The sequence below is a fragment of the Panthera pardus genome, unplaced genomic scaffold (assembly GCF_024362965.1).
Source record: "Panthera pardus isolate Hobbes unplaced genomic scaffold, ASM2436296v1 HiC_scaffold_6, whole genome shotgun sequence".
Lineage (NCBI taxonomy): Eukaryota > Metazoa > Chordata > Mammalia > Carnivora > Felidae > Panthera > Panthera pardus.
In genome coordinates this window covers 58,867,818-58,890,308 of record NW_026526991.1, presented here as the reverse complement: position 1 = coordinate 58,890,308, position 22,491 = coordinate 58,867,818, and the positions used below count along the sequence as shown (strand labels likewise).

The 22,491-nt window shown below is 42.6% G+C and overlaps 2 protein-coding genes across 7 annotated transcripts in view; one reads left to right on the top strand and one right to left on the bottom strand.

Annotated features, from left to right (window-relative positions):
- The first annotated feature begins 1,004 nt into the window (after positions 1-1,004).
- On the top strand, positions 1,005-16,902 carry COQ10A (coenzyme Q10A). 5 transcript variants are annotated; one of them, XM_019454778.2, is made up of 6 exons: positions 1,005-1,374; positions 1,935-2,081; positions 3,009-3,201; positions 3,438-3,539; positions 8,500-8,619; positions 16,630-16,902. In XM_019454778.2, the coding sequence occupies exons 1-6, from the start codon at positions 1,241-1,243 to the stop codon at positions 16,699-16,701; spliced, it is 768 nt and encodes a 255-aa protein (XP_019310323.1). In that variant the 5' UTR covers positions 1,005-1,240; the 3' UTR covers positions 16,702-16,902. The 5 variants fall into 5 exon arrangements, with proteins under 5 accessions (XP_019310323.1, XP_019310324.1, XP_019310327.1 ...); XM_019454779.2 differs by having other exon boundaries at positions 1,006-1,374; positions 16,633-16,902; XM_019454782.2 differs by lacking the exon at positions 8,500-8,619 and having other exon boundaries at positions 1,007-1,374; positions 16,633-16,902.
- Positions 5,353-22,491, bottom strand: part of CS (citrate synthase) — a 31,782-nt gene continuing 14,643 nt past the window's right edge. For both annotated transcript variants that reach the window (XM_019454775.2, XM_019454774.2), the window contains exons 2-11: positions 20,307-20,357; positions 19,645-19,752; positions 18,028-18,093; positions 17,461-17,592; positions 17,015-17,203; positions 8,856-9,055; positions 8,172-8,301; positions 7,946-8,047; positions 7,525-7,734; positions 5,353-6,993 (exon numbers count right to left, since the gene is read on the bottom strand). In XM_019454775.2, coding sequence (XP_019310320.1) covers positions 6,823-6,993; positions 7,525-7,734; positions 7,946-8,047; positions 8,172-8,301; positions 8,856-9,055; positions 17,015-17,203; positions 17,461-17,592; positions 18,028-18,093; positions 19,645-19,752; positions 20,307-20,357 — 1,359 coding nt within the window. In that variant the 3' untranslated portion in view covers positions 5,353-6,822. The remainder of the gene's footprint in view (positions 6,994-7,524; positions 7,735-7,945; positions 8,048-8,171; positions 8,302-8,855; positions 9,056-17,014; positions 17,204-17,460; positions 17,593-18,027; positions 18,094-19,644; positions 19,753-20,306; positions 20,358-22,491) is intronic.

The following is a 22,491-nucleotide window of genomic DNA, read 5'->3' as shown; positions in this document are numbered from 1 at the left end:
TTCCTGAATTTGGAAATGTGACCAAAGATTTAGAACAAAAGCAGAGGAAGGGCTTGCAGTGTAATAGCAAAAACATCTCTAAATGCAACAGCAGGCACCACCATTCTTTTTTTTTTTTTTTTTTTTTTTTTTTTACTTTGAGAGAGAGAGGGAATCCCAAGCAGGCTCCGCATTGTCAGAGCAGAGCCTGATGTGGAGTTCGACACCAGGATCCATCTCTGGAACCATCTCACCAACGGTGAGATCCTGACCTGAGCGAAATTAAGAGTAGGATGCTTAACGGACTGAGCCACCCAGGTGCTCCAGGCACCACCATTCTTAAAACACCATTCCTCTACTCCACCGTGGGAGAATTTCAATGGCTTTTGTACCCACTTAGATCCACTCTCTCTCTTTTTTTAATTTTCCTTTTGTTCTTCCCACTTTTATCAAGAGCATTTCCCCCCTACTGTATAGTATATATAGCAGTATAGTGACATTTCTTTGCCTGCATGCCTACCCATGAAGCCTCATCCTTCATCACATGCACACTTCCAGACAAAGGCGTTTTTCTCCCCTAAAATTAAGTCTGGTTCTTTCAACCCTGACTTCTTCCTATAAATATTAAAAGAGAAAACTATACAAAGTCTTAGCCCAGGGCTTGGAAGATTAATTTCCTTTCTCAAAGATGTACGGCATAGTACTAGGCACTAGCGGCTACAAAGATGAATAGGACTTCTAACTATGAACAAGAAAGACTATAATAAAGGCTCTAAAAGAGATGTTCAGAAGATCGACATATCTGCCATCGACACGCCCACGAAGTCGCTTCTGTGCTTAATGTATTATCAGTTCCGTGACCACAGACAGACTCGCCAAGTAGTTTGCCTGACGACCTCGTTCCTCCTGGACATCTCTGCAGCTTCTCAAACACTTATCCCTGCGCCCTTTCTCGCTAGAGGTGTGAAACTACATCTCCCGAAAGGCCGCGTTGTCCCCTTCCTTCCTCCCTCTCCCGGTTCCGAGTCATGGCAACGGCGTGACGTGAGGGTACTGGGAGCTGCGGGAGCAGCGGTCGCGGCTTCAGTTCTAGCCTACCCGGCCGCCCGGGCGGGAGCAGGGGCGAGAGGAGCCGCAGCCCCGGGCAGCTCCTGCGCTCGGGGACCCTGAACCCGCCCGGCGGCCGCTTCCTGCCGCTTTTCCTCCCGATCGAGGAAGGCGCAGCGGTTGTCAGAGCTGAGAATAAGGGAGGGTCGCGCGCATGGCCTCGGCGGGCGCGCGGCGGCTCCCAGCCGGGACGCGCGCGGCGGCCCAGCGCTGCTGCGGCTTCGCGCTCCTCCCAGGCGCGCTCCCGGCTCCGCCCCCCGGCCCTCCGCGACGGCCGCGACCAATGAGGTGAGAGGGAGGTGAGGGCGTCTGCGCGGGTGTAAAGAGGGTCTTGTAGGGCCCCGAATTTGCACCTTGGAGGGTTGCGCTTCTGGGATGCAGGCCTGGCGTCGGGTGGCGCGGCAGCGGTCCACCTAGGAGTCTAATGTAGAACTTTGGGGAAGGTTTTTGCAAGTTATTCGCAAAGGGGAGTCCCCGGGGCGGGTTCCCAATCACTACTTGCCTCTCGCTCGCGCCCTGGCAACACCGGGCTTGGTGACGCCCCGGAGACTATGATACTTTGTGAGAGTCGTAGCTTTTAGCAGTAGCATAGCCCACGCTTAAAGGCAACTGCGCTTCGCACGCACCCCACTTTTTCCCATCTCCTCTCTCGGCACTGTCCTCAACTGCCCTCGACCTTTCGCACTCGTGACTGCCTGGCCAGGGTGCCTGGCGGGCTGCAGCAGGTGCTGGGGGAAAAACTTGTCTGGACGACCTTCCTCTGGGATGCACCGCACTTCCCCTTCACCTGGGAATGGTTGAGGAACACAAAGAATCATGACGTTGTCTCCCTTTCCTTTTATCCTTAGATTTCTGATGTCCTGCAGCCTCTTCTTGCCCCGGGCTGCCCAGGTCTTGGTGGCTGAGGCTGGCTTACCTCCCAGGCGTTCCTTCATGGGCTTTGCTGCCCCCTTCACTAACAAGCGAAAAGCTTACTCGGAACGTAGGATCATGGGGTGAGCATCCTCCCCTGTCCAGCATCCCTCCACATTGCCTTCCCCTCCAAACAAATGATCAAACCTAGGCTAGAATGTAAGGGTAGCAGTAGTGGACAAGATTCATCCCTGGCCATCCCTCTCCCCAGCTATTATTGCTAATCATTTATCCTTCCCTCCCAGCCTTCCAACTTTCATTTCCCCCTTCTTGGTTGCTGGGCATGTCCATTAAGTGAAATGTGACTAGAACTGGGCAATATAAGACAACAGGGTATTATTTCTCTGCTGACCTTTTATTATTTAACTTAAAAAGTTTTTTATTTTGAGAGAAAGCGAGCGAGCGCGCGAATGGAGGAGAGGCAGAGAGAATCCCAAGCAGGATTCTCTTCCCTGGGCTCCATCTGTACCTAGGGCTACTTTGTTAAAGTTATAGAACTAGGATCTGAGTTCTTGTGGGATCACTAGTAAAATGGACAGCCGGTGTTCCCCCTAGATAGTCTTTTTTTTTTTTTTTTTTTAATTTTTAAGGTTTGAGAACAGAACAAGCTAGGGAGGGGTAGAGGGGAGAGACAGAATCCCAAGCAGGCTCTGCGTCATCAGTGCAGAGTTTGATGTGGGGCTCGAACCCACACACTGTGAGATCATGACCTGAACCAAGATCGAGTCGGACGCTTAGCTTACTGCACCACCCTGGTGCCCCTAGATAGTCCCTCTTAAGATCAAAATAGTAAATGCAATAGCATTCTGTGAACTACAAAATATAAGGTAACGTTAACATCATGGAAATTTGTTTGCTTTTGGGAAGTCATAAATCCAGGTTTTGGGATCTCTAGTTCCTGATGATGAATAGTTAGTGGGCAAAGGTACTGGGGGGAAGGTACCCAGGGCAAGGAGGAACTTGACCCAGCTGGCAGTTCCTTGGCCTCTCTCTGTGATTCCTTCTCCTAGGTACTCAATGCAGGAGATGTACGAAGTGGTGTCCAATGTCCAGGAGTATCGTGAGTTTGTGCCCTGGTGTAAGAAGTCTTTGGTGGTATCTAGCCGCAAAGGTCACCTGAAGGCCCAGTTAGAGGTTGGGTTTCCACCTATTGTGGAACGTTACACGTCTGCTGTTTCCATGGTCAAACCTCACATGGTCAAGGTGAGGCGCTGGGAGGAGGGATTAATCAGCAAAAGTTTTGTGTTCTCTAGCATTTTTGCATTTAAGGGCTATTTTGGCCCTCTTTGTAATGATTTTATCTCCATGTGTCAAATACTTCCCTAATAAAACATTTGAAGGAAAGGAAAATATCTTTCATTTCTTTCTTATAGGCTCCTATACCTAGTATAGGTTTTATTCCATTTTAATATTGTTTAACTACCCGACTGTCCTTTTAGGCTGTTTGCACTGATGGCAAGCTCTTCAACCACTTAGAGACCATTTGGCGATTCAGTCCGGGTATTCCTGCCTACCCACGAACTTGCACTGTGGACTTTTCGGTGAGTCAGGAGGCTGTGTAGCATAGGGTTGTGGGAGCAGAGTGGAGGTACAATGACAGTTATTAAGTAAAGCTAGCACTTAGCATTTCCTAAGTCAGTGACACTTTTCCATAGGTCTGAGCTTACATCAAACATACTCTGTCCTCAGTCGTAAGTAAGGGCTTTTGAAGGGATCTAAGAACTAGATGGGGAGGGGAAGAAAAGGCACTGAATAGTATCCTTGCATTTGGCCAGGGACTATCCAACATGGTCTTGAATAGTTTCTGACTGTCTCTTACCCATTCCCAGATTTCCTTTGAATTTCGTTCTCTGCTGCACTCCCAGCTGGCCACCATGTTTTTTGATGAGGTTGTCAAACAGAATGTTGCTGCCTTCGAGCGTCGGGCAGCCACCAAGTTTGGTCCAGAAACAGCCATCCCCCGTGAACTGATGTTCCATGAGGTGCACCAGACTTGAGGCAAAGGATTGTTCCTGGCCTCTCCTCTACTCTCCCTCCCAATCCAATTCTCTTATTTATTTCATTTGGCTCCTGATCCAATCTAAGAGAAGAGTCTGTGTTTATAATGTTTTCCTTCTCAATTCCCCAGAAATTGGGCTCTAAGCTGGCTACAAATGCTGGGGCACAAAGGTAGGGGGGTACAGAAAGAAGACATGCCTAGGAGATGGTCAGGCTCACCTTGAGAGCCCCATATGCCTGATGTCTGCAGTCTTCTCATAGTGAATTATATTCAGGACTGTGTGGTTCTTTTTGGACCCTGTCAACATACCTTAGTGTCTGACCAGAGTAAGATAGCAACTTTTCTAAGGATTGTATAAACCAAGCTTTTTCCTCTGACAGAGGTACTGGGTGGTCAATAATTGTTGCCCACCTAAGATGCTTCAGGAAATGCCTGAGATCTGGCCCCAGATTGAAATCCATATGATCTCACTTTTAAAAATATTTCCATGCTGCCTGGTTAGTGGAGAGCACGAAGCTGTCTTAACATCAGTGTCACAGGGGCAAGGAGAAAAAAAGCACTGAAGAGAATTGTACTCTTGGGTTGTACCTTATTCTTCTACTTGGCCTGAGTTTTTATAAAATTTCAATAAATTAATTGTGACAGTGTGAATTTGGCTTTTTTATATCATTTCTTGGGGGCACAGTGTGGATATAGCATAGTAGAAGAAAGTCATGGCTTCCTTCCTCAGGGGAGTAAAGGTGCAAGAAGGCCTCTTGGACATAGTGTCCCTGCTAACTATAGTAGCACATTCTACAAGCCAGGACCTAGTACCCACTCCCTTGCCTATTTATAGACTTTTTCAGAAGGTCAGTTGCAGGAGTCTCAGAACAGATTAATCTGGTCTCAGATCTACCATACAGCTGATGTCCTCAGGACCGCTTATTTTGAGGACCTCCTTAAGGTCCCTGCAAAGAATAGGCATTCCACACAATACCAGAGCCCTCTAGAGGCTCAGGTCCAGAGCCAGCAGTCCTCCTCTATTTGCCCTTGGTATGGTATGTTCCTTTCGCCCAATGGGCTGGACTAGTTTCCTTGGATTAGGCGCATAAGCAGTTTTGAGGTCTCAGCTACGGTCCTTGAGTGTTTTCTCTTACAACAAAATTAAGAAGGACTTCTAATCTTGAGGAAAGACAGAAATCTCCTTTAGAAATTTCAGGTATCCTGTCTTATTAGGGTAAATAAATGTCAAAACCACCTAGAGATAAAGGGATGCACAGGACAACTTAAAACACACTTAGTCCAGGATCTTGCTAGCCAGATTCCTTACTTTATAACAGAGATTCTTCCAGGTCTTATTTAATAGCAGGCTCAAGCATTGTTAATAAAAACATTTATTTTGCATTTTATACAGAACAACCTGAAGTCTGGATCATGACTTGACAGTTACCCGGGGGTTTACAGACAATGTGTCCATCTCAGCGTGGTTCTGGGGATTAGGGTTCCACACAAACACAGGCAGGAGTTGCGAGGAAGGAAGGGGGCACTGTAGGAGTGTATTTCAATCCTTTCTTAAAGAAAAGGCAGTAGAGCATTCTGAGTCACTGAAACCTGTGCAAATGGGGCTTCTAAAAAATACTGTACTGTGAGCTCTTGAGGAAGGGGCCAGATAAGGATCTTGATAAATAAAGGGATATTTTCTTGTAGCAGGGGAAGAGGGAGGCCTATTACTTTTGTTCTCAGCCCCAAGACCTGATATTCAAAGGAAACCACATCCAATCTTAAATAATTTCCCTGCTAAGAAGTACCCATATCCCTGGAACCAGACTATGAAGATAGCATGCTGGTTATTCCCAAGTCCTTATTCAATGGCCCATAGCATATTAAAATAAAGTAGAAGAAAAAGATCAGAGGGTAGTGGCTTGTGTTCCACAGGACTAAAAAGTTTAGTACATGTTAAGCACTGATAAAGCCAAATGACTGGGAAGGACCACAGCTTAGACAGTGGCATATACAACCTGCTGGAAGAGGCCTAGTAAAGACCTCTAGTAAGGGGCAGGGGGGAAGGGTGGGGGGAGTCCACAGCACCCTCAGCTTGAGGTACAGCAGGTATAGACAATCTGGAAGGAGGGGAATATTAAAGCAGTGAGTAATAGAACACTCCCAGATCTTAATTTTCATAGGATAATTTTAAAAGAGAAAAATCAAACATTGGGTGCCAGTCACAACAAATGCCATGGCCTTTATGGTCACCTGGTAGCATAAAAAAAATGCCAAAGAGGTCTGCCTAACCCAACAGGTCTTGGTAGGAAGTGTCTGTGTGCATGGGAGAGAGCAATGAGGCTTCACAGAACTGATAATCCAACATGATTCCTATGGGAACAGAAGGGGCAGAGTCCCGATTTGCTGGCCTATGGAGGGCTGGGCTGAGTAGAACCAAAAGCTCTAAAGTCACTGCAGATTCTCTGCAACCAGCTTTGACCCAGGTAAAGAAGAGTCAGATTCTCACTCTAGAGGCGGTGGTGGTGGTGGTGGTGGTGGTGGTGGTGGTGGTGGTGGTGGTGGGAGGGGGGGCCCAAACCTAACCCATACCACATGCATTAGTCCTGGTCACCCTACAGTTGATGGGCAACTCACCAGGCAGGAAAAAGGAACTGATTAGGGAAGAAGGGGTTACTTTTTATCTTTTAAAGTCTTAATTTCTATTTTAACTTCAAACTTATTATCAGTGCCTCAGATACAATTTAATCTTAAATCTTAAAAAGCCCCCTGAAACAAAACAAAATTATACTTTTTTTTAAAGCTCCCTCACTTTCTGGTAGTTAGTTTCCCCCCAGTCTCCAGTTTTACCCTGACTTAGAGTCCACAAACTTCATCAGACCATCCGTGCTCATTGACTTGGGCCTCTCTAGTGGGAAGCCTAGGGCTCGGCTCCAAATGAGCTGTGCCAGTACGCCCAGTGCCCGTGACACCCCAAACAGGACTGTGTAGTAATTCATCTCTGTCATGCCGTAGTACTGTAAGATAAAAGAGAAAAAAATTTTGTTAAAGGCTCTGAGGTAATAGCATGCATAAGTCCAGGGGCAGAGACCTTAACTGAGTCAGCCTCAAATAGAAATGACACTAGGAGGGGTGTCCAGGTGGCTCAGTCAGTTAAGCATCCAACTCTTGGTTTCAGCTCAGGTCACAATCTCACAGTTGTAAGTTCGAGTCCCACATCAGCTTCTCTGCAGAGCCCGCTTCGGATCCTGTCTCCCTCTCTCTCTGCCCTTCCCTGGCTCGCTTGCTCTCTTTTTCAAAAATAAACAAACATTAAGAAAAACTTTAAGAAAATAAAGAAATGCACCAGGAAAAGTACAGTAATTGGGATTTTGAAAAGACAGCACCCCTTTCCTTCTGCCTGTACCTGCCCTCTGCCACAGGCAACTTTATCAAAAGGGTAAAGAAGGAGGTATGAGTTGCTCTGACTAGGAAGTTGATTTTTTGCATGGCAGAGAACATTAGGGTTTGGCACAAATTAAAGGGAGAGCAGGGAAGGGAAGACTCACCTGGAGCAGCACCCCACTGTGAGCATCTACATTGGGCCAAGGATTTTTGGCCTTGCCCTGCTCTAACAGGACATTGGGCACAATCTTGTACAGCTGAGCAACAAGCTTAAACATGGAGTCATGAGGCAGGTGTTTAAGAGCAAACTCTCGCTGACAGGTATATCGTGGATCAGTCTTCCTTAGTACTGCATGGCCATAGCCTGGGACAACCTGTAAAGAGGGAGGGTAAAAAAGCCAGCTGTATTCTCAAGTAGAAATTCTTCTTTTCTAAATTCTTCAGGCTAGATAAACAGAAAATGGGGCAGGGAGAGAATTTCCTTCTCTAACACAGGGACCTCTCTCATTCTATTCTTTTTAATTCTTCTAAATTGCACAACTTGGGTCTTGGCTTCTTTCCTAGTTGCTAAGCATCTCTGCTTACCCGTCCTGAGTTGAGTGTGTTCCATATGTAGTCTCGTAACTTCTCATCTGACACATCTTTGCCAACTTCTTTTTGTAGTTGTGTCAGCCAAACAAGTACTTCCTATGGGTAAGGTTTGGGGAATAAGATAGTGTCAACACATATGCCAGGAGGGAAAGGCAAGATCAGAAGAAAAGCATGAGAATAAGAAAAACATGAAGCAGGAAAAGAAAAGGAATAGTCTTACCTGATTTGCCAAACCATGTAGGGGCCCTGCTAGCCCGTTCATGGCTGCTGCAAAGGACAGGTAGGGGTCTGAAAGGGCACTGCCCACCAAGTGGCTGGTATGGGCACTTACATTGCCTCCCTCATGGTCACTGTGGGGAAGTAAGAAAGGAGAATCAAGGCAAGAGAGGAGAAAAAGGGGCAGACTATGAAAACATAGACCTTGCTGTTCTCTTATCACATGCTAGCCTAGTTATGGGCTCACACTAGCCTATGGCCAGTCAGTTATACATAAGCTCTTGTAAGAGATGTCCCAATCTCATTACCAGCCTTTGTTCACTAATCCACAGGGCTGGAGAGGTTACTGGTTGATGATGCCTGTCTGTGTGCCAAGCTCCTGGACGCTCACTCCAGCTTTAATAGGAATGGCCAGAAGAGGGAGCTCCTGGAAAGCTGAAAGATCACCTACTGTGAGCAATTAGTACTTTTCCCCAGCTTCTTAGAAACATTACTTTGTTCTTAGAAAGGTTATGATTATTTCCCTATACCTCTGGATTTCCTTTACTAGATTCCTCTCTTGTCTTATGTGCCATGTTTCCATTTCCTTGTTGCCTACTGCCTGTTCCCAGAAGAGATTGTTCAGGAGCTTTTCTTAAAATTTTCTACCAATCCAGGCAAGGAGCTATGGTTGCTGGGTCTAGCTTACCTGTGGATGGTGAGGTACAAGCGCATGAGCTCAGTGAACTGAGCATCAGTATAGCCTAACATGTTGGTGAAATTATGGGACCAGTCCAGCTTAGAGTCAATGGCCCCGATACTGCTGCCCTCCCGATAGAGATTCCGGTAGATCTTTGCTGCAACACAAGGTAGCTTTGCGATAAGATCCATACAATCTTCATAAATCAACTGATAAGAGGAAAATGGAGAGGAAAAAAAAGAAAGAAAAAGATTTATCAACAAAGAAGAATTAGGCAAGGATGCTGTTTGTCCTCCATGGATTGGGCTATTTGGTTGATGCTCAGTGGTTATATATGGAGGTTAACAACAATAACCATTTAACTAAATAACTTTTATGACCCAGGCTCTGCACTAAGTGATTTACACATAATATCTTGTGTATATTAAAACATTATTTTTGGGGTGCGTGGGTGGCAAAATCAGTTAAGCATCTGACTTGATTTCAGCTCAGGTCATGGTCCCAGGGTCATGGGATCGAGTCCCAAATCAGGCTCCTCTCTAAGCATGGAGCCTGCTTGAGATTCTCTCTCTCTACCCCTCTCCCCCACTCACACACACTCTAAAACAAAACAAAACAAAATGTTATTTCTAATTTTTGCCACTCTACCAAGTACGTAATGACCTCCATTTTATAAGTGAGTAAACAAGCTCAGAGCATTCAGTTAAATGCCAAAGTCAGATTTTGAACGCTTTTATGTTTAACCATGATCTTTCCCACTACCTGACTTTGAACTCAATGAATGTGCTAAGATACTAGGTTTTAGAAATTAATTCTGTTCCATCTTTCAAAGAAAATTCACCATATATGCTAAGGGTCAAAGAGTAGCATTCAATTGTTAGTTAATAATAAAGGCTTCCATTTTTAAGCACTTACTAACAGGCACTGTGATATATTATTTGCATTTTTTTTACCCTCACAACAGTCCCGTAAGGTAATATATCCCTCATTTTATAAATCAAGAAATTGGGGCTTGGCCAGGTTAAGTTACATGCACAAAGTTACCCACTCAGCTAATAAGCATCATGCAGCTTAAACAATTATTAATTCATGGACACTCTTGTTTCATCTACACCCTTACTTTCTCCTCTCACCTCCCAAGTTATTTTGAATGAATTCCAGACATATATTCCAACATGTAAACGTTTAAGCATATATCTCTAAAAGATAAAGGCTGTTGATAAAAACAAAATCACAAAACCATTATCCCAAAGGGAAAAAAATTAATAAATCCTCAATATCATTAAATATCTACTCAGTATTCAAATTTTCCTGATAATAAAGCCCCCCACCTCATGTGTTTGATTCAGGACAGAAAAACCCACGTTGCAATTGTTTGTCTCTGAAGTCTCTTTTAATCAATGTTAAGTTCCCTGTCATGCTTTCCTTTTTTAAAAAAATCTTTTTTTATATTTTATTTTTTAGAGAGAGAGCAAGTGGGGGGCAGGGGGAGGAGGGAAAGAAAGAAAATCTTAAGCAGGCTCCATGATCAGCGCGGAGCCTACCACAGGACTTGATCCCACAACACTGGGATCATGACCTGAGACGAAATCAAGAGTTGGACGTACCACCTAGGTGTAGTGTACCCCCCACCTTTTTCACTTTGCAATTTATTTGTGGAAAATCGGATCACTTCTTTTGGAGAATTTCCCAGTTTAGATTTTGCTGGTTATATACCTGTGATGTCATTTAACATGTTCCTCTGTCGATTGTATTTTGTATAAAACTGATGGATCTAAAGGCTTGAGTAGATTCCAGTTCAATTTTTTTTTTTTTTAGCAAGACTACTCAAATGAGCACCAGGTGACGTATAGAAGTGTTGAATCACTATATTATAATCTGAAACTAATATTACACTGCATGTTAACTAACTGAAATTTAAACTTAAAAAAAAAAAGACTACCTGATAAATAGTGTTGTGTTCATTTATTAAGAGAAACATAGAAGAAGAAAAAAAAAAAAGAAACACAGGGGGTGCCTGGCTGGCTCACTGGGTAGAGCATAAGACTCTTGATCTTGGGGTTATAAGTTCAAGACCCATGTTGGATACAGAAATTACTTAAAAATAAAATCTTAAGAAAGAGAAACATAATCTGGTTGCCTCTTTTTGTGATGTTAATAGCTTGCTCAACTCTTCTGTATTATTTCTAAAAAATGTTTATTTATTTTGAGAGAGAGGAAAAAGAGAGAGCACATGGGGGAAAGACATTGAAAGAGAGAGACAGAACCCCAAGCAGGCTCTGCACTGTCAGCGCAGACGAGAAGCTCCAAGTCACAAACCATGAGATCATGACCTGAGCCAAAATCAAAAGTCTGGATGCTTTACCAACTGAGCCATTCAGGCACCTTTCTTGTGTGTCAATTTTATCTTCTCAAAGGGAATTTTAAGTTCCTTAGAGATAAGACAGGGTTTTGGTATTTTGTTTTCTTTTTTTTAAGTAACTTAAAGGGGCGCCTGGGTGGCTCAGTCGGTTGGACGTCCAGCTTTGGCTCAGGTCATGATTTCACAGCTTGTGAGTTTGAGCCCCGCATCGGGCTTGTGCTGACAGCTCAGAGCCTGGAGCCTGCTTCAATTCTGTGTTTCCCTCTCTCTCTGCCCCTACGCCGCTTGTGCTCTCTGTCTCTCATAAATGAATAAACATTTAAAAAAAAAATTAAAAATAAATAACTTAAAAAAAAAATCTGCTTTCATCCACAGTTCCAGGTATATAGAAAGCATGGACTAAATACTTATTGGTTGTGGGGCGCCTGGGTGGCTCAGTCGGTTAAGCGTCCGACTTCAGCTCAGGTCACAATCTCGCGATCTCGCGGTCCGTGAGTTTGAGCCCTGCGTCAGGCTCTGGGCTGATGGCTCAGAGCCTGGAGCCTGCTTCCGATTCTGTGTCTCCCTCTTTCTCTGCCCCTCCCCCATTCATGCTCTGTCTCTCTCTGTCTCAAAAGTAAATAAACGTTTAAAAAAAAAAATTAAACATAAATAAATAAATACTTATTGGTTGATATTGTTACATGGTGCTACTATACAAGTTAACTAGCTAAATGCTCCTGCAGGAAGTCATAAGGTTTCAGTAGTTTTCTTCAAAGAGCAAAATCTATAATAACTAGCCTAAATGAGTTAATCTCTATAGTGTCATGTATTATTCAAGTATCAAATATCAAGTAAACTAAAATATATGCACGTGCACACACACACACACATTCAGTGAATTTTGTAAATGCTACCAGATTCAATAAGAATACTGCCAAAATTAGGGGCACCTGGTAGCTCAGTTTGTTAAGCATCTGACTCTTGATTTTGGCTCAGGTCATGATCTCATGGTTCATGAGTTCGAACCCTGCATCAGACTCTGTGCTGACAGTGTGGAGCCTGCTTGGGATTCTCTGTCTCCCCCTCGCTGCCCCTCCCCTGCTTGCTCGCTCTCTCTCTCTCTCAAAAATAAACTTATAAATAAAAATAAATTAAAAAAATGTATTACAAAAAGAAAACTGCCAAAATTAAAAAGCTACTTGAAACAAGAAACACTCAGCTAACAATTGCAAATTCTCAAGAGGTTACTTACATGATAATCATATGATTAACCATACTTCCATGCAGATTTACATTCCCCCAAGGAAGTAAGTTGCTTCCAGAAGCCTGCATCAAGCATATGCAGTTTTAAGAGACTTGGACTGATTAGCAGAATGCCAAGAACAGGATTCTGGGCTAGATAAACTATTATCTGTGGTGTGTATACTAACTTGCAAAACTATTTGGAAAGTATGAATGGCCACATCGAAAAGAAGCCACATAAAAGGAGATTGTGTCATCTTCTACTACTGAGAATGGAGTTTATAAAGCAACCTGTAACAGACCAGGCATGACAATATGGGATCCTTACCCTGCTTTTTATAGTGGTCAATGCTGTACAGTCAAGAAGAGATCAAAACAAAACAAAACAAAAACTTACAGAGAACTCCTGTTATTTTTCCTTTAATAAGCTAAGATTGAGGTGCTATTTAGGTATTTGTACCAACACATTCTTCATTGATAAAGCCTTGGAAAAAAGATGTTAAAATATGCCAACATCACAACTATCTGGAATAAAGGTTATAAAAATGACCATCATCATCATCATGAGCCAGCATCTCTATGGCTAGTAAAATCCTGGTCAGGTAGTTAGCAAACAATCATCATCATCATCATCATTATTTTTTTTTTTTAAGTTTATTTATTTATTTTGAGTGACACAGAGAGAGAGAGGGAGAGAGAGAGAGAGAGATAGCAGGAGTGGGGGAGGGGTGTGCAGAGACAGAGGGAGAGAGAGACAGAGAGAGAGAGAGAGAGAGAGAGAGAGAGAGAGAGAGAATCCTAAGGAGGCTCTGCACTCAGTGCAGAGCCCAATTCAGGACTCAATCTCATGAACGAGGTGTCAGGACCTGAGCCAAAATCAAGAGTCTTACGCTTAACTGAGCCACCCAGGTGCCCCAGCAATCAATCATTATTGAGATGACACAGAAAAAGAAGAGAGCCAGTATTTATGGTGAAGAGCCCCTAGACTGAAGCAAACTCAAGTTTGAATCTGGTCTCTATCACTTATTAACTGCATGGCATTGGGTAAGCTACTTCATAGCTTTAATCCTGTTTTTCCATTCAGTAAAATGAGAGTAACAAATAATATCTACCTCATAGGGCTGTTCTGAGGATTAAATCAGATAATGAATGTAAAGCATTTAAGCACACTATTTGGTATGTTTTCAAGAGTTATTAGGTGTTCAGATGATTTTATCATAAAAGCTTCAAAACCTATGTATACCATTTATAGGCTTTACAGAAGGTGGCATTACTAGCAAAATTTGATGGGTCAACTACTTTGCAAATTTTACCTAATACAACATCTTAAGACTACTTCACAATTAAATAGCTGGTTGCATCACAGTAATTTCCTGGTCATGAGTGAAGTGAAGTCACTCAGAAAAAGACCTAACTTTTTCAATTCAATAGATTATACTATTTATCTCTGTTACGGAAGAAATGTTGCAGGCGGTAGATCATCCACTTGAGGTATATGTTAAAAAACAAAAAAATAGTATGAACTGATGATTCTAGTAAAAACTCAGATCATACAAAAACAACATAAATTAAAAAAAAAATTTTTAGTCTTTGGGGCGCCTGGGTGGCTCAGTCAGTTAAGCGGCCGACTTCGGCCCAGGTCATGATCTCGCGGTCCGTGAGTTCGAGCCCCGCGTCGGGCTCTGTGCTGATGGCTCAGAGCCTGGAGCCTGTTTCAGATTCTGTGTCTCCCTCTCTCTGACCCTCCCCTGTTCATGCTCTGTCTCTCCCTGTCTCAAAAATAAATAAAATGTTAAAAAAAAAATTAAAAAAAGAAAAAAAAAAGAAAAAAAATTTTTTTAATCTTTATTTTTGAGAGAAAGAGAGAGACAGAGAGAGACAGAGTGTGAGCAGGGTGGGGGCAGAGAGAGAGAGAGAGAGAGAGAGAGAGAGAGAGAGAGAGACACACACACAGAATCTAAGGTAGGCTCCAGGCTCCAAGCTATCAACACAGAGCCTATGCGGGGCTCAACTCGTGAACCACGAGATCATGACCTGAGCTGAAGTCGGATGCTTAACCGACTGAGCCACCTAGATGCCCCTCAACATACATTTTTAAACAGAAATAACCAGTTGAATGATGCTGTGCATTTCTACTTAAGTAGACTATGGTTAAATTAACCAAGACAGAGAACTGAATAGAAATAGTGTGTCTGACTTTTGAGAGAGATACAAGATCTAACAGCAAAAGAGCATGAAGCTCTATTAAACTCGTTACTGGTGCTAATTTTTGTGCAGTGTGAACTTACCAGACACACATCCTAAGGGTGACAAATATATCAGTATTGCTTATAAATATTCTCCCAAAGATTGGCAGAGTCCTGAAATATAACATGTTTACCTCAAGATAGCCACCCTCAGATGACAATCTCAAAGAAATTATGGCAGAACAGTCAATCAATGGCTACATGTTGAAAAGGAGGCAACAGCAAGCAGAGGAATACAAGATTCATTTTAATGATTCAATAACGGACAGTATGAAACAATGAAGCATGTTTGGATGTACCAGAAATATCTTATAGGCATCTATTTTTTTTAATTTTTTTTTTTTTTTTTAACATTTATTTATTTTTGAGACAGGGAGAGACAGAGCATGAACAGGGGAGGGTCAGGGAGAGGGAGACACAGAATATGAAGCAGGCTCCAGGCTCTGAGCTGTCAGCACAGAGCCCGACGCGGGGCTAGAACCCACAGACCGCAAGATCATGACCTGAGCCGAAGTCAGCCGCCCAACCGACTGAGCCACCCAGGCGACGCTAGGCATCTATTGCAAAGCATGAAGAAGCTATTTTCTCCCCTTCTCATTACAGTCAAGACAACAGCACTGTAAACAGTAACGGGCACATCTGAGCAGTCAATTTCTAAAAGACAAGCTATTTTTTTGATAGCATGCTCCCAGCTGGCAGCGCAGAGCCCAACGTGGGGCTCAAACTCACAAAACTGCGAGATCATGACCTGAGTCAAAATCAAGAGTCAGATGCTTAACCAACTGAGCCACCCAGGCACCCCTAAAAGATAAGTTTTAAAGTAGAAGAACTACTGGTCTTGATTTAACCTTTTCTGTTATGATGACCCACACAAATAACCATTACTTGAAAAGCATTTAAAACAGAAAATGGAGGGGTGCCTGGGTGGCTCAGTTGGTTAAGCATCCGATTCTTGATTTTGGCTCAGATCATGATCTCATGGTTTGTGAGTTTGAGACCCGCATTGGGCTCTGCACTGACATTCTGCTTGGAATTCTCTCTTCCTATCTCTCTCCAAATAAATAAATAAACATTAAAATATACATATATACACATACATGAAAATGGAAAGCAATATATTCAGATTACACAACATTCTGAACTTGCTGATATATGGATTTATAAATGTTTTAAGTGCTTGTGAATGTGTATATTGTCCATCATTCCTATACCTTCCTTCTCAATGCTAACCAAACTAATTTAAAATTCTCCTTCCCCCTTTCCCCTAATAACAAACATAATTCTTTATACGCAATTGGCATTGAGTAAATATTGACCAACCAAATGAAGCAGGATTTGCCAAAACCCCAAGGGAATTGCATCAGACCAGTGGACCATGCTATTCTGCAGAAAGGAACTGTTCCTATAATACCTGTCTCCAAATAAAAGAAAATGAGATGTCCCACTGTAAACTTAGCCAGATAACTTGTACTTTACCCAGTTTTTCTGAGTACTCTGTGGGGTATTGGAAAGAGGATGGAAGGAATTAGGTACTATGTGTTGGGATAAGGCACAACAGTCTTCTTATACTCCAACTAGCTCAAACTATTAGGATCACATTTCATTTTCAGAAAATAAAGCGCATCTGTTTCTGGATCCTACTTCCAGGATACTAACGACCCTTCTGCTCCTGACAGGTATCTTGAGTGGGACAGTACAGAACAGTGGCTGACTGGCACTGTCCTCCTAGACTCTAGAACTGACTTAGTTTCCATTCACCTAACTTCTCAAGGTTCTCCTTATTTGAAGTTAAAAACAAGAAGGGACTTTTTGTGGCTAGGGTAAGACTACTCTGAAATCTTTCTCAGGGATCCTGCAATTAAGTCACATCCTTTTCAGTGTTCTAACAGCCCTGTGTAATCTCTCCATTACAGCAAGATTACTGAATTGTAGTTTTCGTTTTTGTTTTAAGCAGGCTTCATGCCCAGCACAGAGCCCAACGTGGGATTTGAACTCACGACCCCAAGATCAAGACCTGAACTGAGATTAAGAGTCAGACACCACCCAAGTGCCTCCTGAATTGTAGTTTTTTTTACATGTATATGACCTTAACCAAACCAAGAACCTTGGTGACACAAAGCATGTTCCATTTACCTTTGCGATCCCAAGGACTGGAAAAAACAAACAAACAAACAAACAAACAAACAAACAAAAAAACAAGCTTAAATAAAAATTTATTAAAGGAGTTTCTGGCGTAACTCAGAGAAGTAATTCTCCTAAACATTCCTTTTTCTTCCTTCATACTTAAGTCCTTTCAATCCCCATCACACATCAATCATTGCATCAGAATTTCCTACCTCCCAGTACTTGGTTCGGTTGATACCCTCTGCATATGCTCGGGCAAAGTTGCTTTCACTGTTGAGGGCTGTAATGGCTGCACTGAGCTGAGACATGGGATGTAGATTGGTGGGAAAGTTGTCTAGCATGGTGACCACATGGGAAGGTAGAGCTGCCCTCTTTGCCCACTCTTTTGAAAGCCAAGACACCTGTGGTAAGGGAGACACTGGTCAGAACACTATGCGAGGAAAAAGAAGAGAAATAAAAAGACAGTGACATCTGAGTAAAGAAAATCCAAGAGAATACAACCCAATCCACTTATACAGCAGAAGTCTGATCTGATTCCTTCCCCTCACTACACATCCCTAAAAAATACCACCCAGAGTCAGATCAGGATTAGGTGTCTGAGATTAGAGAAAGGCAAAGAAGGAGAAGAATGAGAAGGGCTAACATCCTTCTGTTTTACCTGTTCTTCTGTTGGGATTTGTCCAGTTACCAGCAACCAAAATAAGCCCTCTGGCAGGGGTTCTTCACCCCCTTTAGCCTTGGGCAGCAGTTTCTGGCATTCAGGGATACTGTAACCTCGGAAACGGATGCCCTGGAGGGAGAAGAGTAAGAGGTACAAATCGTAAGTTTATTACCCTAGAAGTCACATAATTGACTAGTCCCACTCTTATCAGATCTTTCAACAAGTTAGAAAGGCTCCATGCCCAATGTGGGGCTTGAACTCACGACTGTGAGATTGAGTTGGAAACTCTTCTGACTGAGCTACCCAGACAGCCCTAGAATAGAATTTTTAAAGCTTAGATCTCCACATAACTTAATTCTGCTTGGTACTTTTAGTTTTACTCGTTGATATATTAAATAGGTATACTTGTTCTTCAGTTATCCCATATAAACCTATTTTCCATCTTCCAAAACATGAAGACAGATGCTTTATTTTGTTTTCCTTACCCTCACTGGTCTAATCCATGCTGTGCACAATAGTCAGTAAACTCAGTGATTATTACTGATTGACATGAGGGTCTCTTACCTCATCAGGATCAAGAACTGATGTTTCATATACCAATCCCTTCATGCCTCTCATGCCACCATACATCTAAAGAAAAAGACAGATGTAACCAGTAATCAGAATAATTCAAGCTAGAGTTTGTTAGTGCTTCATGGGATCTGAAAGAGGAAATTTATTCTCTGATTTGCAAGACTTGGTCTGTGGAAAGAAGATTCCTGAGGAGGCAGCATACTATAGAATGGGACTTTGCAAGGAAGACTGCTAACATTAGAAATGAAATTCTTAAGTTGAAAAATTGCTATCTTTATTTAATGTGTCTGCCTCTGTTTGTTTCCTTTTCTTCTTGTATTTTTCTTTTACCTACTCTTACTCCCTCGTTCTCACCAACCAAAGTAAACAGAATGAGTTCTATAACAGGGAAAGGAGATAGAGACCAAAGGCTAAACACTGCTGTGGAATTATCATTTGAGCTGCTCAGACTCTTAGGGCTGGAGAAGAAGCCATCCTAAAGTTACTCTAGAGAGCCTGCTAGCGCTGTCATATAATTGGATGGTCAGGATGGCATTAACTGTAACTTTTAAATTTTTGTTTATTTACTTATTTAATATAATTTGTCAAATTGGCTTACATACAACATCCAGTGCTCATCCCAACAAGTGCCCTCTTCAATGCCCATCACCCACTTTTCCCTCCCCCACCCTCCTTAAATTTTTTTTAATGTTTATTTATATTTGAGAGAGAGAGAGCACACTCAGGAGCACAAGCAGGGGAGGGGCAGAGAGAGAGAGATGGAGACAGAATATGAAGCAGGTTTCAGGCTCTGAGCTGTCAGCACAAAGCCCAATGTGGGGCTCAAACTCATGAGCTGTGAGATCATGACCTGAGCTGAAGTTGGACACTCAACTGACTGAACCACCCAGGCACCCCATGGACAGCATTAACTCTAACAGAGAGCTCTTGCTCCAAAAGCTGAGGGGTTGGGAAAAGGAACAGAAACTTCATTCATCCCTCTCGTAGGTAAATTAGGTTAAGCTAACTATTAAATTTATAGAAAAGAAGAGTCTAATTTTTTTTAAATTTATTTTTGAGAGAGAGAGAGAGAGAGAGAGAGTGCAAGCTGGGGAGGGGCAGAGAGAGAGACACACAGAATCCAAAGTAGGCTCCAGACTCTGAGCTGTCAGCACAGGGCCTGATGTGCGGCTCAAATTCACGAACCATGAGATCATGACCTGAGCCGGAGTTGGACGCTCAACCGACTGAGCCACCCAGGCGCTCCCCCCCAACTTTTTTTTAAGAGAGAAAGAATGAGCATGAGCGGGGGAGAGGGAGAGGAGAGGCAGAGAGGAAGAAAAAGACAGAATCTTAATCAGGCTCCATGCTCAGTGCAGAGCCCAACGTGGGGTTTGATCCCATGACCCTAGGATCATGATCTGAGCCAAAATCAAGAGTCAAGACACTCAACCGACTGAGCCACTGTTCTGAGGCACCCCAGAACAGTCAAATGTCTAATGAACATCATAAGCTCCAACATTTCCATGTATGGGACAGAATGCTTCTGAATAGTCAGTGAAGAGAATGGTATTTTCGTTGAAGCATATTACAGAGCTACTTTTCCAGCCCAAACCCCACAATCCTTACCATGTCCACAGTGATTTGACCCACTACTGTCTTGCCATGTTGCTGCCTGAAGGTCTTTACTCTGGCTTGCTCCTTGGGTATCAGATCTGCCAATATGTCTTTCAAATTCTAAAAAGAGAAGTAGAAAGGCTAAGTGATGGTCAAAATATTGATTAGATTTCCTACAAAATAGGTATGTTAAGACATCTTTTTAGAATTTGGCTTTCTCTATCGGCCAGGGAAATCTGGCCAACTACTCGGCACAGATGAAAAAGAATTAAGCAGAAAGGGAGGGAATGAGGAGTTTACTATTGGGTCATAGTTTCAATTTGGGAAGGTGCAAAAGTTCTGGAGATGGATAGTAGTAATAGTTGTACTTAATGCCACTAACCTATACACTTAAAAATCATTAAAATGGAAATTTTTGTTATATATATTTTACCACAACTAAAAAAAGAAATTAGGCAAACATATTTGATATCCCACCTCGCTATACTATTGAATAAATTATTTCTTAAAATAGTAGTAATAATAATAGTTACAACAATAGTAACAACGGACACCTCTCAGAGATACTCAGGATATGATGAGAGGCTAGGTGGCAACCAACGGTCGCTTACTGCCCCCTCAATCTCAGGATCAGATTGCCTCAGTGATTCTCAGTCCTCTTTTCCAAACCTTACCGTAGGGGACGCACTGGCATGCCGAGCAGCAAGAACAAGACACGATGCATTCTGTAAAGAAAACACAAAACCTTATGCAACAGTTATTCCTCCTTCCTATGTATTAACAAGAAGGAGTTATAGTGACTCATCCTCTCTCTCTGTGTCTCCATCTTAGCCTCTAAGGACAGTCTGACATAAATTTTAAAAATTAAAAAAAAAAAAAAAGTTGTAAAAGGCCTTGCACAGCTTTGAAAGAGTTCCTAGTCTGGAGGCAGTAGCAGATTTAACTCTGCTTCTTGCATCCATAGCTTTAATAGCATTCCCTGGGGAGAGGCTCTTTCCCATTATCTGGGTTTCAGGGCTTGGCTTGGTTAGGCACAGAAAAGGTCAGAGAGGCAGTTGTTGAGTACCCAGGCCATCCCAATCTGTCAGTAGTTCTGAGTGGCCCTGAGAAAAGCAAATGAGGAAACTGATCAACTACTCAACCCTGCTGGTAAGATCTGTCCAGCACCTAGTCTTTTGGAAGCACTTCAACCTCTCCAGTCTAGGAGAGCCCACAGGCAGAAGGAGCCTTTCACCACACTACTTCAAAGGTTCCTGGAAAAAGCACACAGAAGACAGAATATCTACAATGTAACAACAGACAACAGTACTGGGAAACTAGAAAACTGGAAAATTCCCTTCTAAATGTTGAGAGAAAATAATTATTAAGCTAGAGTTCTATATCTAGGTGAGAAAAAAATCTTAACAAAGGGGGTGAAATAAAGACATTTCAGATAAACAAAAGCTGAGTTTATCACCTAAATACCTGTACTAAAGGAATTTTTAAAGATATACTTTAGAACCATATAGACAGGTCTGAGATTCAAGACTATCCCTCACTACAAAGGTAAATAGTATAGCTGGCCTGTTTTCTTTGTTTAGAGATATTTTTTTTCTCCCCAAAAGAAAAACTTTCTATAAGATTGCTGAGTTGCAACATAAAGCTCAATGCTGCCTTCGAAAAAAGAAAACCAATTACACTACTAAGTACCTATGAAGTTTGACAAGATTAGTTTTTCTGCACATTATTTTGAAGATAAAACAAGATAAGTAAGCCTCATTTCCCTCATCTATAAAACTGGTGTTAAATACTCACCATACAATCTCACATAATTACAATGATATTACAAAGAAAGCACTTTCCAAACTAAAAAGATTACATGTACACATAAACTAATCCAGGAGCAAGATCATACCTTTCCTCCTTTTGCCAAAAGGCCAGATACACTTTTTCTTGTAGCTATTGCATTGCTGATTGTGCCAAAAATCATTTGAAGCAACAGTACTGTACAAATTCCAAAACACTACATGCCTAAGTGAGAGTTCACTAGGACTGGAGCTCTGTTTTTAGAATTTAGTACCCCTCTTTCTGTTGGGGCATAAGGGAGGACTGAAAAGGGAAGAGATCCTTCAGTAAAGGTTATTTTCAAAAGAATCAACTCATTAAAAAAGAAAAAAACCAATCCAAAGCTAAATTCAGAGTACAAGGTAAGCTATGTTCCAAAAACAACGGGGGACTGGGGCACCTGGGTGGCTTAGTCGGTTAAGCGTCCAACTTCAGCTCAGGTCATGATCTCACGGTTCCTGAGTTCGAGCCCCGCAATGGGCTCTGTGCCGACAGTTTGGAGCCTGGAGCTTGCTTCGAATTCTGTATCTCCCTCTCTCTCTGCCCCTCCTCCACTCACACTCTGTCTCTCTCTCAAAAATAAATAAACATTAAATAAGTAAAACAGAGGGGGACTGCCTCAGCTTGTTAAACAGGACTGTCCTTAACTCCTTTCATTAACTTCCTGAAGAGTCTCCTCTGGCTCACTGCGGACCATTTGGGCAAGAAGTAGGCAGCACAAACAGGCCTTTAGCCTCTTCATCCAACATAGCAGAAATGGGAACTTGACCTAGCACCTAAGAAATGCTTTTACTTTTTCTTACTAGTCACCAAAAAGCGAACAAAGGAAAACACGTGAATAAGTTCTATTCCATGCTCCATGGTCCCACAGAATCCCTGTTAAAGAAGTTCTGGGCTACCTCCCAGACACTACATCAGCCCTGTAGCAGACCTTTTAATTGCGGTTGGTTGGTTGTTGTTGTGGTTTCGTTTGGTTTCTAAAAAGGTTACAGGGCAACGTATCATCTGACAGAAGAAAGAAGTTGAAATGTCTCC